The sequence below is a fragment of the Solanum pennellii genome, chromosome 1, assembly GCF_001406875.1.
Source record: "Solanum pennellii chromosome 1, SPENNV200".
NCBI lineage: Eukaryota > Viridiplantae > Streptophyta > Magnoliopsida > Solanales > Solanaceae > Solanum > Solanum pennellii.
The window spans coordinates 108,881,907-108,897,839 of NC_028637.1; the positions used below are offsets into that span (position 1 = coordinate 108,881,907).

The window sequence follows — 15,933 nt, forward strand, 5'->3', positions numbered from 1 at the left end:
ATGTAGCTATTTCTTTGGTAGGATAATATAGGAAAATGGAATTGAAAGTAATTATTGTTTAGAATAATATGAGATATCTGCCCTTTTTATTTATTTTAGATTATCTGAAATGACAAATGCCCTGCACAAATTAAATAATACATTAAATTAGAGTTGTTATAATCTTGAGAGGTCAATGTACTTGTTGTCGAACGATAACTGGTTAAGCTTTGAGCTTCAACGTTGTACAATGTACCATCTCAAATCGGAGTCTCCCATGTTTGGTATAAAATCAAATATTTTTCGTAATTTTTTTTTTTGACAAACATATGTAGATTTTTCCTTTTTTTTTTCTGTTAATGTAATTAAAAAAATGTATCCTAAAAATATTGATATATAGCCTAGACAAATAGTAGGAGAGGCGAGGGTAGGGTGTACGGGGTAGTGAATACGAAGAGGATATCATTTGTAGAGTTTTTTTTTCCTACTTCTGTTAGGAAAGTCATCCTCATTTTTTTTAAGTAACTTATTTTTCTAGAAAAAATATTTCTAATCATCTGAACATGAAAAAATTGAACTACATTTTTTCTCTGTACCAAACACACCATTTCTATTTAGCAATTAAAATTTTAGAAAAAATCGAAATTATTGTATCTAGTGGTGTACTATTTATTAAACAAAGGTCGCTATAAAGCTATTGGAAAGCTAAGAAATAAGGAATTGGAGTAGATGTAGAAACAAAAAAGGAATAACATACAACTGTATTTACGATATATCTGTTAAAACATTGTAAAAAAGTTTTTGGTATTGTCCTTGCCATTTAATTAATTGTAAACAATTAGCACATGCTCAAAGTGTTTACACCCAACTATGCAAATTTATAATTCAGTGATGTGTACATATTAATTAACCATGATTAAGTAGTAACAATTTCTATACAAACACATAGTTGGCGGGTAAGTTTTTATTGATTATTTCACATTGTCATATCATCTTGAAAAGTTATGTTATTTTGGGCAGACTTTACGTTATATTTTAAAAATTCTATATTTTGTCCACACACATAAAATTTAACTTAATTTACCCAACAAAAGAAGACCAAAAACACCCCTAACCTATTGGGAATTTGGCTTAAAAATACACTTCTTCCACTTATTGAACCCTCAACTTTTTATTACTGTATATTTTTGGGCTAAAAAATGCCACCACTAAGGATGCCCATGCAACCATCCAATATTCCCAAGTAACTGGCACTTGCCATGTGATAGGGTCCATAGGAAACATGAACGAGGTCAAGGTTCCACTGTTTTTCCAGTGTCATAACAGGATATCCTGCCAACCATGTTATCATCAAAATGCCATCCAATTTGTATGGATAGGAACCAAAGCAAGCAACAAATACAAGGATAAACAGAAAAAAAGATATGGCCAAATTGTAAAACAAAACAAGATATATGTACTTGTGGACAATTTCACATTCTCACCTTGTAGTAGATGATGCTCAGCATCATATGTATGCATAGTGTTTGAGCTTGTTCCCACATCAAAGCTTTTATTTGAACAATTGAACCAACCATTCGAACTGATATACACCAACACACACATTCAGCATGTAAAACTGATTGTTACAAGGGTAGCCCAAGCCATATACATAACAGGCAAATTATGGCAACCTATAAAACACTCAGGAATCATGATTTGCCATACAATATTACAACAGTAAAGCTAAGTAGGGATGTAAAATCATAACATTTATACAAAACTAGAACACAGCTAGATTTATAACACATTTATATAAATAAGTTGCCATCTTACAGTCATTCACTCTGCGTTGTTTTCTGCTTCTTGAATGTCTTCATCATCTCCCTCATTTTCTCCTTCAAGCCATTGTTCCAACTCATCAACTTCATCATAGTCATGCATATAGAGATCATCTGAATTATCCCATTGGCCAGTCATTCCCAGCTCCTCCCCATGAAAAGCTATATGCAGAAACGGTCTATTCCTGGATAAAGTGTCCAGCACATCCCTGCTGACACTACTAGATACTCCTAACCATCTCAATCTCGGGAAATAAGGTTTCTTTAACCATTGGAATGAAAGCTGAGTTATACCTCCACAATTATAAAGATCCAACAGCCGTAAACTGCTCCCATACCATCCTTCTTCATCAACCTTCATTGATGCTAACACCATAATTGAAGTATCACTTATCAACGGACATTGACGCATTCTAAGCTCAAGTAGTGGAATACGTCTTTTTGCAAGCAAAAGTATACCAGCATCAGATAGGTTTGGAATGTTTGACAAGTCCAATTCTCTCAATTCACAAATAGAAGATTCATCAAAGAGAAAGGAAATACAATTGTCAGTTAGTCTCTTGCACCCTCGTATGGACAATGATACCAGTGAACGCATTGCTCCTTTTGATAAATGGGACAATCCCATATCACTAATATCAGAACCATCTATCAGTAAAGCCTTCAATTCAGAAAGGTTGCTTATGGTTTGAAGGGCTTCATCTCCAATATTCCTACAGTCCCTCAAGTCAAGAACACTAAGATTTCCATTGGAAACCAATCGTGCAACGCCATGGTTTGTTAATAGATTACACCACCTTAAACTGACATGTGTCAAAGTAAGTGAAGTTGCAGCAATATCATGAAATACAAGATCAGTCAAGTGGGGTCCATGATAGATCCTCAGCTTGAAAATTTTCGAACATGAATGCAAAATTGTTCTAAAACCTGTGTCTGTAACCTGACAAAACCCACCAAGACAAATACTTTCCATGTCAGAGCATCTATCAGCCATAAGAAGAATACCGAGATCATTAACTCGCTTGAAGTAAGCTGGGAAAATCTCTTGACTTCTCACCAACGACAAATGTTTCAATCTCCCGTGCAGATTAATTTGTTGTATACCTGCATTGGTAAGATCAAACGCCAATCTTGGTTCCATAATAGGCGAGTCTCGAAGGTCCAAATGTGTCAAACAGTTGATATTGTTAGTTATTGTGCTGATCATGGTGTCAGTAATATAATCCACTGAAAGGCATAACTTCTGTACGCCTGGTAATATGGATGGCCGAATATGCTCAATTGACTGATAAGGTAGCACAGGCGGGCTAAGCAATTCTGTCACCATTACCGAAGAAATGTAGCCCATTTCAAGAGATACCAGTGTTGCAGGGGCTATAGACCAAACACGAGCAAAATTGTGCCGCAAAAACATTGAGACATCAAACATCAGGATCAGTGTCTACAAAGCAAAAGAAGACAGTTAGCACAAACTGAACCATTAGAAGCATAACAGGAACTGCAATAACCTCCGACCTCCTAATTCTTCCATCCTAATTGCAAGAAGAGGTGGGTGGTAATCAAAGACCAGTTGATGAAAATAAAGGATGGTTCAGGGAACTTTTGCCATATGCTTTCTGTGTGAGTACTTTCAAGTATCAGTTTTTTTATTTGTTGTTTGAACTTGTAAATTTGCTGAAAGCTATTTAGAAACAGAAAGAATGCATGCACCACTCCCACTCAAATCTCTACAAATAAGCCAATGTTCAAAACTGCACGACTTCCATATAAACCAAAAATCAGAACACAAATTTTGATTAGTTAACAGGGAAATAGATCCGAAACAAAAAGAGTTGTGATGAAGGAAATAAGGAGCATAGCGGATCAACTTACAACATAGAGATTTCGATGTGATGGTAGGCTGGAGTTCCAAAGAGAAAAGGACCGAATCAATGATAAAATAATTGGCAACGAAATGGATATGGAGTTGCTCTTCAGTTTCGGAGAAATATGTGGTTAAACAGATTTATGAAGGGATCTCATTATATCAAAGTGTAAGCCCGAGATTCATCAAAATCAGTGGTAATCCTAGAAAACAACCTAGGTAACATTTCCAATATGAATCATTTTGAAGCCTATGTTATCTAAAAGATCTAGCAAAATTATCAATCACAAAGCTGCCAATAAGTTCACCATTTTCTGTTTATGGAGGAACAGAAAACAAAAGAGCCATGCTACTCTATATAAACTTACCAGTTTATGTGTCCCACCCGCAAGGTTTTGGCAAGTGGGAGAGTTAAAATTCCAAAAACTAAAATAATGTAACTGCAATTAATTTGTGGTGCCTAAGAAGACCAAAGCTAGTATCTGTGCCAGTTTGTACGCGCCTTGAGCCCTCGACTAATTCCACAGGGTATGTGCTAACCCCCACAGAGGTGCGGAGCAATTCTGTTCAGCAAGGCTGGCTAGACTGAGACAGATTGGAAGAAATCACCTAGCATTTTTTTCACGCTGTGATTTGAACTTGAAATCTCATGATTCCCAACCTACTTCATAACCACCACGCCACACCATTGGGTGAAAAAAAATGTAGTTATGTGAGTTGTGAGATACTTATTTCCCTAAATACAGTGGAACAACGGGTGATGAAAAGGCCAGTGGAACAAAAGAATAACTCCTCCTTTCCAATGTATACATAGTTGAGGTACAGAGTTATTTTGCAAAGGTTAAAAATGAGCAGCCTTCACAAAGTCCCACAATATCTACCACTTTATTTTTTATCAGGATCTACCATTCTATACTAAAAAGCAAATCTATAATTGATAATTTTTTTGTTCCATTTTAGCAGTGCTGTGAAAGGCGATCGCCTCGTCGCCAATGGCAAGAGGCGAGGCGAAGCGACCCTTCATCGCCTTTTAGCTTTGCGGCGAGGCGATCTTCAAAAGGAGACGCCATGACGACAAAAGGCTAGAGGCAAGAGGCAAGAAAGGCGTCACCTTTTGTATTTTCTTTAAAAAAAGGCGACCAATTTAGGGTTTTAAAAATTAAAAGGTAATTTTAGGATTTTCTACTAGACTCCTCCGGCAACTAGACAGGCTTTTCCGGTGACTCCCGTCTAACCAATACATATTTCTTCTTTTCTTCTTCAGACTTGAGTCATTTCTACCTTTGTTTTGACTTTTGTTCTTTTTTTTTCTCAATCAAGTTCTAGACTTTCAGTATGTACTATCTATTTTTAGTTTTTGAATTGAAAAAATTGTTAATATGTTATTGTTTGATTATTTACATATGCAATTAAATATTTTAATTTTTTGTTATTAAATGGTGCCGCATCAAAAGGCAAGCACGTCGCGGCGAGGCAGACCCTTGCCGCCTATTATCGCTTTTCGCCATCCAAAACACTGCATTTTAATGACACTTCTGTTTTTGTCAAATTCTTGATGATGAAACCAAGCATACAAATATCAAACTTAAGCATGGTTGGATGTTAAATAAGGTATTGAACGTAGTTGAGAATAATATCAAACTATGTAAGAGATGTAACACACTATGAATTTATCTATCAAGTAAGATCATAAAAACTTCTTCATATGCCAACTTTTCACCAACCTCCAGTACTTGGGGTGGAATCACATGTGAAGGGTTGTGTGCACATACTGTGAGAGGAAGACGATGAAGCAGACATGCAAAGACAAAAGTCTGCAGTTATAGATCTAACTCCACCAACTTGAAATAGGAACAATGTTTTGCGAAGCGAGAAGCTGAAAAAAGCGACGAGGGCTTGCTTCACAGAAGCGAGAAGCGTGAAGCGAAGCGCACTTTTTTTAAAAAAAAAAGCGACATTTAGTAAAAAAATAAAAAAATATTAAATAACTAAATAGAGGTAATATAGTCTTAGATTAAAAGAAAATAGATAGTCAATAATACTCATAAGTCATAACATATAAAGAAAAAAATCAAAAACATAATTAAATCACAAAGACTCAAACTCCTATTCTTCAACAAGATCCTCAAACTCTTCAAGTGACATAACCAAGGGTTCTACTTGGTCATCATCATCTTCATCATCAGAAGTGTCAAAAAATAAAAAAAAAAGAGCTGCTAGCATACGCACTGATCAGAAAATACAAAACGAAAAAAAAAGCAAAAGAATTGAAAAAAACAGAGGAGGCAGTCAGTAATTGTGACAGAAACAGAGCAGATCGCCGCAGAGATGAAGAGAAGAAGAAGAAAAAACTACAGCAGTCGCATCGTGAAGAGACAAGAAACTCACAGGATGAAGCAAAGGCGAAGATTGTATATTTCAGGAGAAAAGAAACTCACATATATGAACTAATAAACATCGGCTACAACTTACCTGCAGTCGCGATCGAGGTGTGAAGAGAGACGCAGTCTCAGTCGCAGTCGTGAATTGAGAAGAAGCGAAAGAAGAGTCTTGAAAGAAAAATTAAGTTATATTGTATATTTCAGATTTTTTTTTAAAAAAAACCTTATATTTTTTTTTAAAAACCCTAATTGTCGCTTTTTTTATTGCGCTTTTGCCTTAGTGTCGCTTCTCGCTTCTTTATCTGAAGCGAGGGCCTTTTTCAGATCGCATCGCCTCAGGAGAAGGAAGCGCACTAGTGTTGCCTCGCTTTGAAGCGCGCTTTTCACAACACTAAATAGGAATTAGAGTTAGTCAGACATACAATATTTAAAACTCTTTGATTTTGACATTTTCTATTCTATGACGCTCCATGTGCAAATGTTTAGTCAAAGATGTGGACCACTTTCTCCTACATTGTCAAGTGGAACTAGTTTACACTGCGATTTTGAGATGCTTCGAGCTGCAATGGATTATGTCGGGAACAATGGAGGAGGCACTCTCCAGTTGGGCATTTAGAAGAAGGAAGGCCTGAGCATATGGGTGATGTTAAGAGTCTTACAATGGTTGAAGAATTGGTTGCAAGTATGGTTACCTGGTCTAGCACAATCCTCACCTCATGCGCTAACTTTTGGATTGAGTTAGGCTCGTGATTCGTTTTCTTTGCACTTCCTTTCTTTTTTTAAAGTCCATGCTCAATTAAACATTGTCAATATAATGAAGAAAGTAGTCCAAATGTATTCATAAATAAAAAGTGTAGAGGACTAGCATTGTCACGTGATAATTTATTTGCTTAATTTGATACCCTACTTTCTCCAAATTACAAGCATACACATTGTCTGATTGTCATCTGAGCAAATTTGGCAATAAGCCAATAACTTCATTTAAGAAATCTACGGGAGCGACCTAGCCGTTAAAAATTGCTAGACCCATCTACTAAATTATTAAAAAGATTATGATCTACTCCCACTATCCCTCGAGAAAAAAGTTAGGCAGAAGTACGAAATGCAGTCTTTCTTAAAACCTGAAGAAAGAAAGAAAAAACAAAAGAAATCTCAAAATTTCAATAGTGAATCGTTAAACTGATTCCCCAAGGTATGTTCACCATTGGTTACTATTAGCACAAACAATGTGAAGTGAGAGAACTACAACAGAGAAACTCATCCAGAATCCACCCTAGCATAAAGGCTGTGATAGAAACCGTGGAAGGGAAGAACCTTGGCAAAACGGAATATTTTCTTTAGGACGTTACACCATCGATATTTCCCATCGAAGTTACGAGTTACAGTAGTACCACTTTAAATGCTATGCTTGGGTTCAATTTTTTTCTTTTGCTTGATAGGCTGTTCAAACAATATCTTAGCTATAATGTTTTTCAATTAAAAAGAATGCTGATTAACCCATTTATTAATATCATGAGGTAATTGCTCAGCCTATTTATCATCCTAATAACTTAAAATCTTTATTATGCCACACTTTCAAGAAGCCTTACTTCGAGCTGAGTGCATCCGCCAAATAAGACCTCCAGATCAGATACATCGATTGATCTGCCTCTCTTCTCCGCCAAAGAGCTCAAATAAAGAAACCTGAGGAGCAAAATTGAAGATAACAAACAAGCTAATGACCAACTGAACAAATCATCAAATGAGTTTTCAGTTTTTCTTTCTTTTATTCTCATTATTCATTATATAAGCTCAAAGTAGACTCCATTTTATTCCACAATAAAGAGAAACCAAGAAGAACTCATACATGGATTTAGGAAGAGAAAATAAGAAAAGCTAACCTGAGGTCTTTACAGTAGTGGCCGACCTGAGAGAGAAGTCTTCCACTGAAATCAGCGCAGTTATGAAGGCAAAGCTCTTGTAAATTCGGCTGAAGAAGACAATCAAGGGATGAATCATCAAGTCGCATGCAATCTACCTTCAAGCTACGAAGGTAAGGATTGGGAGGTAGCAACGGCCTTATATATTCAGAAGGCGGAGCAACATCCTGATAAGAAAACACAAAGTAAGAGAACTAGAATTGATGCTGAGTCATGTACAAGAACATTAGAAATGAAATAGACTTACAAGGAGATGAAAACTAGGAATGAAGCAAAGCATGTGTGAGGCACATGAATGAAAGGCCTTGCAAGTGCATGCCAGGGAACGAATGGAAGCTATGTCCAGCTTCGTCATCACAGTGGCCAATAGTGCTGATGGAAGAAGGTCCAGGCTCATGTGCTTGTGTGCGCCAGAATCTGAAGAAGACTTGGCCATTTTTTCCTCTTTGCCAAACAGAACTCCGACAAGGCAACAAATTGAGTTAATGTGCAGATGAGATGTAAGTTGTGGGTAAGGGGTCGAAACAGGAAAATGTCAGTTGCTCTAATCACTTAGTTGTTGGCAATGGAAAGAGGATATCAGATACTCTTTCTCCGGACAAACAAAAGCAACATTATTTGTTTCATTTGCTAGACGAAAATGCATAAAATCTACATAGAAATAATTATATATATATTGTAACCTCTGCTTCTATCAAATTTCAAAAGAAGAAGAGTCCATTTCTCACCAAAATAACTTTACCTTTTCTGATAAATAGAAAATCACCCTGAACAAACATACTCACCTGATATTCAAAAAGTCAACCAACAGGATTATCTTAGTTCGATGATTCTACAACTGTTAACATGCAGATTCTAATTCTAAATTTACAACAAGATCCACTGAACCCTAATCTCTAATACACACAAAAGACCATCGCAAGTTAAGAATTAGAAGTTATTCAGTTGTAAATACACCTAAGATTTTACAATCTGGTGGGAGATAGAAAGCACAAAAGAGGCAGAGAAGCAAAAAATATAAAATTCACCGGAAAAGATAGATTAGATAGAGAAAATTGGCACCGAATTGGATGGGTTCGTGTTGGGGCGTGGAGTTCGAGGCGCCGGTGGAGTCGGAGATGAGTGAGGCAATTGATGCAAATGGAACTTGCCACAAGTGACCACCTTTAACTTGTAAAATTTTGCACAATTTTTAACTTAAAATTAATGCTATTTTGGATCTAATTTTATTAAGGAAAAATCATTTTGGCCAGCCTTTTTGAATATTTTCACTTTTCATTTTAATATATTTTAATTTTAAAATGAAAAAAAATTATTTTAAAATAAAAATAATATTAAAGGTTTTTTAAAATTATTGACCAAATTTTCTGATTATTTAACATTATCCTTTAATTAATATACTAACTCTTTATTAATTATTAAATTTGACTATTTATATATTTTTAATCTTAAAATAATACATTGATATCTTGAATTGTCAATATGTGAAAATAATCATTTTAATATATATTATAATTAAATAAAAAATACATATGACATTTCATTTTATTCTCAATTAAATTATATTCTTTATTCATTAAGTTAAATAACGGTGTGAAGCACGATGCATTTTACTAGTTATTCTAATCATTTGAATGAGTTTTATTTGTTGAACCATTCGTTGTATAATAATAGATAATTTTTGTAGCGAATAATATAAGCTAATAACTCATAAATTATAATAAGTGATATTTTAACTAACAACATTATATTGCTAGGTGCAATAATATGCTAGACTGATCATATTGTGTTTGAGATTATTAATATAGCATAAGTGCACGTATAATTATATAATGTTATATATTGTTCAATCAATTACGTATAAATAACTATTAATCAATATTAAAGACAAAATATACTATTAAATTGTGAGAGGGTGGTTTTATAAGGTATTGAATAAATTTTCCTTTTTTTTTGATATATTTGTTAAGTGTTTTGATTAATTATCAAATTATTGATAATAATATCTCTCGATTTGATTATGAGATTATAGAATTAAATCTTAAAATGGAAAAATTCCAAATAAATGTTTTATCTTCAATAGAGATGTACAATGCAACTCTAAATTAATTAAATCTCAAATATCGAATAGTTAAACAAAAGGAAATTATTTCAAATAATTACATTAGACAAGCAGTAGAATAAATTGGCAGAGAATAATATAATAACATACTTAATATAATCTCACATTTAATATTGATTAATTATTATTTTAAAATAAAATAGCGTCTATTGTTCATATTTTATTGAATACAAGCATAACATAAATAACAAGTATGATAGCCGCTTTGTTATATGTAGTCTTGGGACGTTTTTTAGTTTTTCTTAAAAGAAATAGAAGAGCAAGTCAAGGATAAGCCAGAATAAGAGGTTCAATAGCAGTAGTTTGCCGAATGGAGTGGCTACTGAATCCAGCTGCACTCAGAATATGATCCCATTCTTTTGCACTTCTCTCTTTTCCATTACTTGTGTGAGCCATCATTATCATATCTAACATCAGACCAACATCCTTGACCCCTTTTTCTTTGCCTATTTTTTCATCAACAACTGCCTCCACAATTATCACTATTCCTCTCTCTTTTGGTATTGCCTCTATGCACTTTTTCAAGATCTTAATGCATTCCTCATCACTCCAGTCATGTAAAACCCACTAATTTTCACCAATGGAAAACACAAACTAAACAATATACCCAATATAAATATGTTATAAGTTAGTTTGATAAGCTTATAAACTAAGATAAATTAATACTGGTACTACTTCACCCAACTTACCATGAGGAAAGCAGCCTGAGCTTTGGGAACAGAATGAAACATATCGCCTTCAACATGTACAACACCATGACAAGGAGGAGCAACAGACACAACATGAGTGAGATCAAAGTTGATCCCATTTATCCATGGAAATGCCTTCACCAACATACCAACAGTTGTTCCGTTACCTCCACCAACATCCACCAATGATTCTATCCCTTTGAATATCTCCGCACAATTATTCATAATTGCATGCATTGTCACCCTCGCATGACATGCCAGTGCGTCGTTGATCAGTTTGCTATGCTCCGGATTGGTTTTTGCATACTCCCACAAGTCCTTTCCGTGAGCCGCACAGAATGCTCCAGTACTATTTTCTGTTTCAGATAAATCAAATAGTAATTAAATTAAAAATCGTGATCACACAATGTACGTACCTACCCTTTGACAAAACTCGGGCACTGAGATAGTGCCATGGGGCAAGCATAACTGGGCTACTTTCAAGTAAGACAAGTGCAGCCATGCTATTTTCTCCATCTCTTTTAAGCAGACGAGAAACAGGTGTTTGTACATAACCCATTTCGCCATTTCCAGTTGACACCAATTTGAACATTCCCCTGTTTATCAAGAACCTGAGGATCCGATACAGGGAAGAAGCAGAGCAGCCTAGTGCAGTAGACAATTGCCTCAAGGGAACGGGTTCTTGATGGCTTTCCAAGAAATCAGAAATCCCCAATTCAATAGCACATTTGGCGACAGCCATTTCAGTAAAACCAGATATGCATCTCCATATATCCGCTTGAACTTGAGACATTATTAATTCATTTGTTTCTTTCGCCATATACTAAATTACTGTGACAAAACTCAAAGATATTGCTATGTAGATAATAAATGTAATTGATGTGCTCTTTATAGAATTACATTCACTAGCTACAAGTAGGAATAGTAATTAACAATTTACTTGCTGATTTCTTTTTTCCAAATACCATCTCCAATCCACTATTTTACGCTCCATTCTCTAACTTTGAAAAGTAAAATAGAGAATGGGCACTCCAGTCTACCTCCAAATTACCTTCTATCCTCTATTTACAGAGAGGTGAACAGTAGTTCTCCAACTCTCTATTTCACTTTTTTATTATTTTATTGTTATTTCTATTATTTTATAATTAACATATTATTTTATATATAATTTTATTAATTAAATATCTAATATTATAATTTTTTTTAAATGTAATATAATATTTTTAAAAATATTTTTTAATATATACTACATTAATTTCAAATGAATAGTATTTTAATTTTTTTTTCTAATTTTCATTAATAATAAAATTTTATTTAATTATTAATTTGTATCATAAAGAATGCACAAAATTAAGATGGCAAGATGAGAAATTTAATTTAAAAATACAATACATGATATGATAACTTAAATACAAGATAATAATACAACATAACATAATAATTTAAATACAAGATAAAATATATTACATAACATAATAATTAATTGATCACATCCGGTAGGTCGTTTTCAAATCTACACTATTCGGAAAAAAAAATTAGAATATGATTTCAAGAATTGTTGCGAATGTGACTGTAGTTGTGATTGTCGATTTCTTTTTTCAAGTATTCTTTGTTGTTCTTGTTCCAGGTAATCAGGAATATTTGAATCACTAATAGTTTCTAAATTTTTCATTAAAATTTTAGTTTCGTCTCTGAATTCCTTGGCTTTGATATATCTATCTAGACTTTCGCCGTCATGTTATTTAGATGTAGCAAATTTTGATAACATCTTTTTCAAGTGATTATTTTCGGTTTCTAAAAGTTTCATAAATGACGAAAGACCTTCATCTTTTGATTTCTTCACCCTAATAGGTCGTTCAGAAGAAGTGTGATGACCTGAAAAATTCTCATTTAAATTAAGTGAAAAAGATGATAAGTTAGGAGAAGATACTATAGGTGATATAGGACTTGGAGCCTCGGACTCCGATGATTGCAAAGAGAGTCTTGTCCTAAATGATCTACAATTGTTCAAATTATTCGTGATCCTCATTTCCAAAAGAAGAAATATTTCTTGATGAAACAAGAATCGAGTCGAAAAGATATTGAATGTGCATTCGAGTTTTGCAATCACGTTTCGCATTTATTGCAGGACCGTCACGTTATGGAAGAAAGAAAGTGCTACATGGTATAATGACTACATGTATTATACTGCACAACATGATAATTGAGGGTGAACGTGATCTCAATTCACCAATTCAAAACGGCGTAGAGGCTCCAACTCCAACTATAGAAATGGTGGTAGATAAAAATCTCCGCTTTAAACAATTTTTAGCTAGACATAAAAAAAGTAAGGACAAAAATGCTTATTTTGAACTTCGTAAAGCATTAATAGAGCATTTAAAGGAGCAACATAATGATTTTGAAAATTGAATGTTTATGTAATTGTATGTCACGTTTATTTGAATTGGTTCCCTAATTTATGTATTATATTATATTTTCTTGCAAATTATGTTTTCAAAATTTAGAATAAAATATAATTTTATGTCACATTAAAATTATATAAAGTAATTATTTGGAAAAAAAGAATTTATATCATAAAATAAGAAAATAAGAAAGAAATAGAAATAATAATATAATATTGAGGAATGAGAAAAAAATTCGAGTAAAATAGAGAATTGAGTTAAAGTTAATTGTCTAAAAAAAAATAAAAAACTCTATATTTAGATAGTAAAATAGAGGATTGAATTGGAGTCGCCCTTAAGTCAAAAGATTGACAAGATCCGAAGGAAAATTGAATAATCACGTGCCAATTTACTTGTCTGCTTTTCTTTTCTATTACTCAATCAAAAAACTTAACAAGCTATTGTATTTCCATTTATAGAAGGAGGACCTCTTTTGCGTGTTTCAATTAAAAAAAAAACGTGTATTCCATTTATAGGAGTAGGACCTCTCCCAGAAATAGGAGGAAAAAACTTGGAGATCATTGTATTCCATTTATAGAAGAAGGACCTCTTTAGCTTTCTTCAATACAAAAAAAAAAAACGTGAAGAGATAAAGAAAGAGTTAGAGCCTGGGCATTGCTGTTGATAGACCGGGTAAAACTTATTCGTATCGAGTGTTTATATCAATTCAATACATGCATGTTATGTGTTTAAATTAATTATTCATTTTATTTAGCCTTAATTAATTAACATGTGTCTTACTTCATTAAATTACATAATAATAAAAATTGCATTAATTAAGTGTAAACATCCGGGGATAAGTTTTTTACACCGAAAACACTTATTTTGAAAAAAATAAGGCGAGTAAAATTTTTTAAATAGATGCAGAAAAATGGAAAAATTAGAAAATTTCAACTCTTAAAAAATAAAAAAAAGTGGAAGCAGAAAATATTTATTGCAAGACCAAAATATTCACGTCATATATACATATTTATCAATATATCTCATATATTTATTTTTTTTATGATTTTTTTAGATGTAGTAGTTTAATTTGTCAAATGATTTTTGAATTAATTTTGCTTGAAATTTTTAATTATATTTAAATCATCATATTAATATTATATCAATATTTAATTTATTTTTTATTTCATTTAATATATAATATTGATTGAAAATTTAAATATGTATATTTTCATTTAATAAAAATAAAAATTTGATTATATTTTTATAATATTTATTTAAAATAATCTTAATATTAAAAATGCATCGATACTTATCATATTTGATAATTTGACTTTCAAAAGTACTTTTTGAAAAAATTAATTAAATACAATTTATTTATCAAAAACACTTTTCAAATGAATAAACCAAACACAAAATATATTTTTTCAAAAGCATTTTTTTAAAAAAAAAACTATTTTAGAAACTTTTAGCCAGCAAAGATTCTTAATCATAGTAAACGGGATTTAAAAAATAATCTGTGAGAAAGATATTATAGTAATGTAGGAAACAAAAAGTAGTTATTTCTATCGAATACATAGTGGTCTCTAAGGTTTTAGAAAAATCAAAATAATTACTTCTCTTTTGATATTTTGAATGGACGAATATTTTAAAATAATTATTTTTAATACGCATGATAACTAAATAGGAAAAATACTTATAAGATGCTTCAGCCTTCATTCTTGATTAACTGTACACTCTTCGTTCACTGGTTTGTGAAGCACAATAAATTTAACAGTTACTCTCATAATTCAAATAGATGAACTAAGGTAAGTTTTAATTTAATTTTGTAGTTATTGAAATTTTTTGTCAAAATAAATGAATATTTTTTAAGTCTAATTTACGTCTACAGAAAACAAGCTATCACATTGAACATGGTTTGATCGTATAACTTATTAGCAATTAGATTAGTAAATAAATTTAAACGGATACTATTTTAAAAAAGATGAAGAATATCACAAATGTGTAGTTATAGTTTTAATAATTGCATAACCAATCAACAGTGAAAAGAAAAATTATTGAAATAAAGTAAAAATATCTAATAGCTATATAAACTATATAACATGAAATTTTTTTATATAAAAAAATAAAACAATTTTTCTTTTATTAAATTAAGTATATTATATGTTGAGCTTTCGCAGCTTATCTATACCGTTTTTAAGTTATAATCATTTGTTTATTTGCGTGATTTCAGTACAAGATTTTTATGTTCTTAGTCGATTATAGTGGTGGGAGTTACTTTGTGTTGTAACGAAACTAAATTGATGCTGTAGATTATTTGAAAAAGAGTAGACAAAATGATAGAGGCTTGAAAATAGCTAGTTCCTTAATTAGATGTAGAGTGATTGTAACTTTGATTACTCGGATTATGAAGAGATTGAAAAAAAACATACACGAGGTAAGTTGTGATTTCTAACTCCCTTAAAAAATGACTATTCCACATAGTTCAATTCGATCTCACAAATAAAATATATATGAATCCTAATAAATTTATGTCATCATACATACAATAGTGAAAAGTAAATTAAATATTAGATCTCGAATGTCATACAACTTAGCAAAAAAAGAATATCCCCACAAATGATAAAAGTAACATTTGAAAATATTTCTGTGTCAAGTAACTTAATTACCGTATTTTTATTTATGCAAAATTTGAGTTGAGACAAATAAAATGTTAGGTCAAAATGCTATATACAATATATATATATATATATATATATATATATATATATATATATA

At 32.2% G+C, this 15,933-nt stretch overlaps 2 protein-coding genes across 4 annotated transcripts; both read right to left on the minus strand.

Moving 5' to 3' along the window:
• Window positions 1–1,504: 1,504 nt before the first annotated feature.
• LOC107007755 (F-box/LRR-repeat protein 10) lies at window positions 1,505–9,132 on the minus strand. 3 transcript variants are annotated; one of them, XM_027911885.1, is made up of 5 exons: window positions 8,211–9,132; window positions 7,925–8,130; window positions 7,634–7,727; window positions 1,795–3,240; window positions 1,505–1,652 (listed from the first exon to the last, which is right to left on the minus strand). In XM_027911885.1, the coding sequence occupies exons 1-4, from the start codon at window positions 8,397–8,399 to the stop codon at window positions 1,801–1,803; spliced, it is 1,929 nt and encodes a 642-aa protein (XP_027767686.1). In that variant the 5' UTR covers window positions 8,400–9,132; the 3' UTR covers window positions 1,505–1,652; window positions 1,795–1,800. The 3 variants fall into 3 exon arrangements, with proteins under 3 accessions (XP_027767686.1, XP_015062004.1, XP_015062005.1); XM_015206519.2 differs by having other exon boundaries at window positions 1,510–1,561; XM_015206518.2 differs by having other exon boundaries at window positions 1,509–3,240.
• A 1,059-nt stretch (window positions 9,133–10,191) lies between these two features.
• On the minus strand, window positions 10,192–11,602 carry LOC107026499 (acetylserotonin O-methyltransferase-like). Its single transcript, XM_015227484.2, has 3 exons — window positions 11,195–11,602; window positions 10,775–11,130; window positions 10,192–10,652 (listed from the first exon to the last, which is right to left on the minus strand). Exons 1-3 carry the CDS (start codon window positions 11,592–11,594, stop codon window positions 10,350–10,352), a joined length of 1,059 nt encoding a protein of 352 aa, XP_015082970.1. The 5' UTR covers window positions 11,595–11,602; the 3' UTR covers window positions 10,192–10,349.
• Window positions 11,603–15,933: the final 4,331 nt, after the last annotated feature.

Excerpts from the sequence above, each read along its gene's own strand:
- LOC107007755 (XM_027911885.1), bottom strand. The coding sequence starts at position 8,399 with ATGGCCAAGTCTTCTTCAGATTCTGGCGCACACAAGCACATGAGCCTG. Across the intron at positions 8,131-8,210 it reads TTCCTAGTTTTCATCTCCTT|GATGTTGCTCCGCCTTCTGA; the intron begins GTAAGTCTATTT and ends TTTTCTTATCAG. Across the intron at positions 7,728-7,924 it reads CACTACTGTAAAGACCTCAG|GTTTCTTTATTTGAGCTCTT; the intron begins GTTAGCTTTTCT and ends TTTGCTCCTCAG.
- LOC107026499 (XM_015227484.2), bottom strand. The coding sequence starts at position 11,594 with ATGGCGAAAGAAACAAATGAATTAATAATGTCTCAAGTTCAAGCGGAT. Across the intron at positions 11,131-11,194 it reads TGCCCGAGTTTTGTCAAAGG|AAAATAGTACTGGAGCATTC; the intron begins GTAGGTACGTAC and ends TATCTGAAACAG. Across the intron at positions 10,653-10,774 it reads CTCAGGCTGCTTTCCTCATG|TGGGTTTTACATGACTGGAG; the intron begins GTAAGTTGGGTG and ends GGTGAAAATTAG.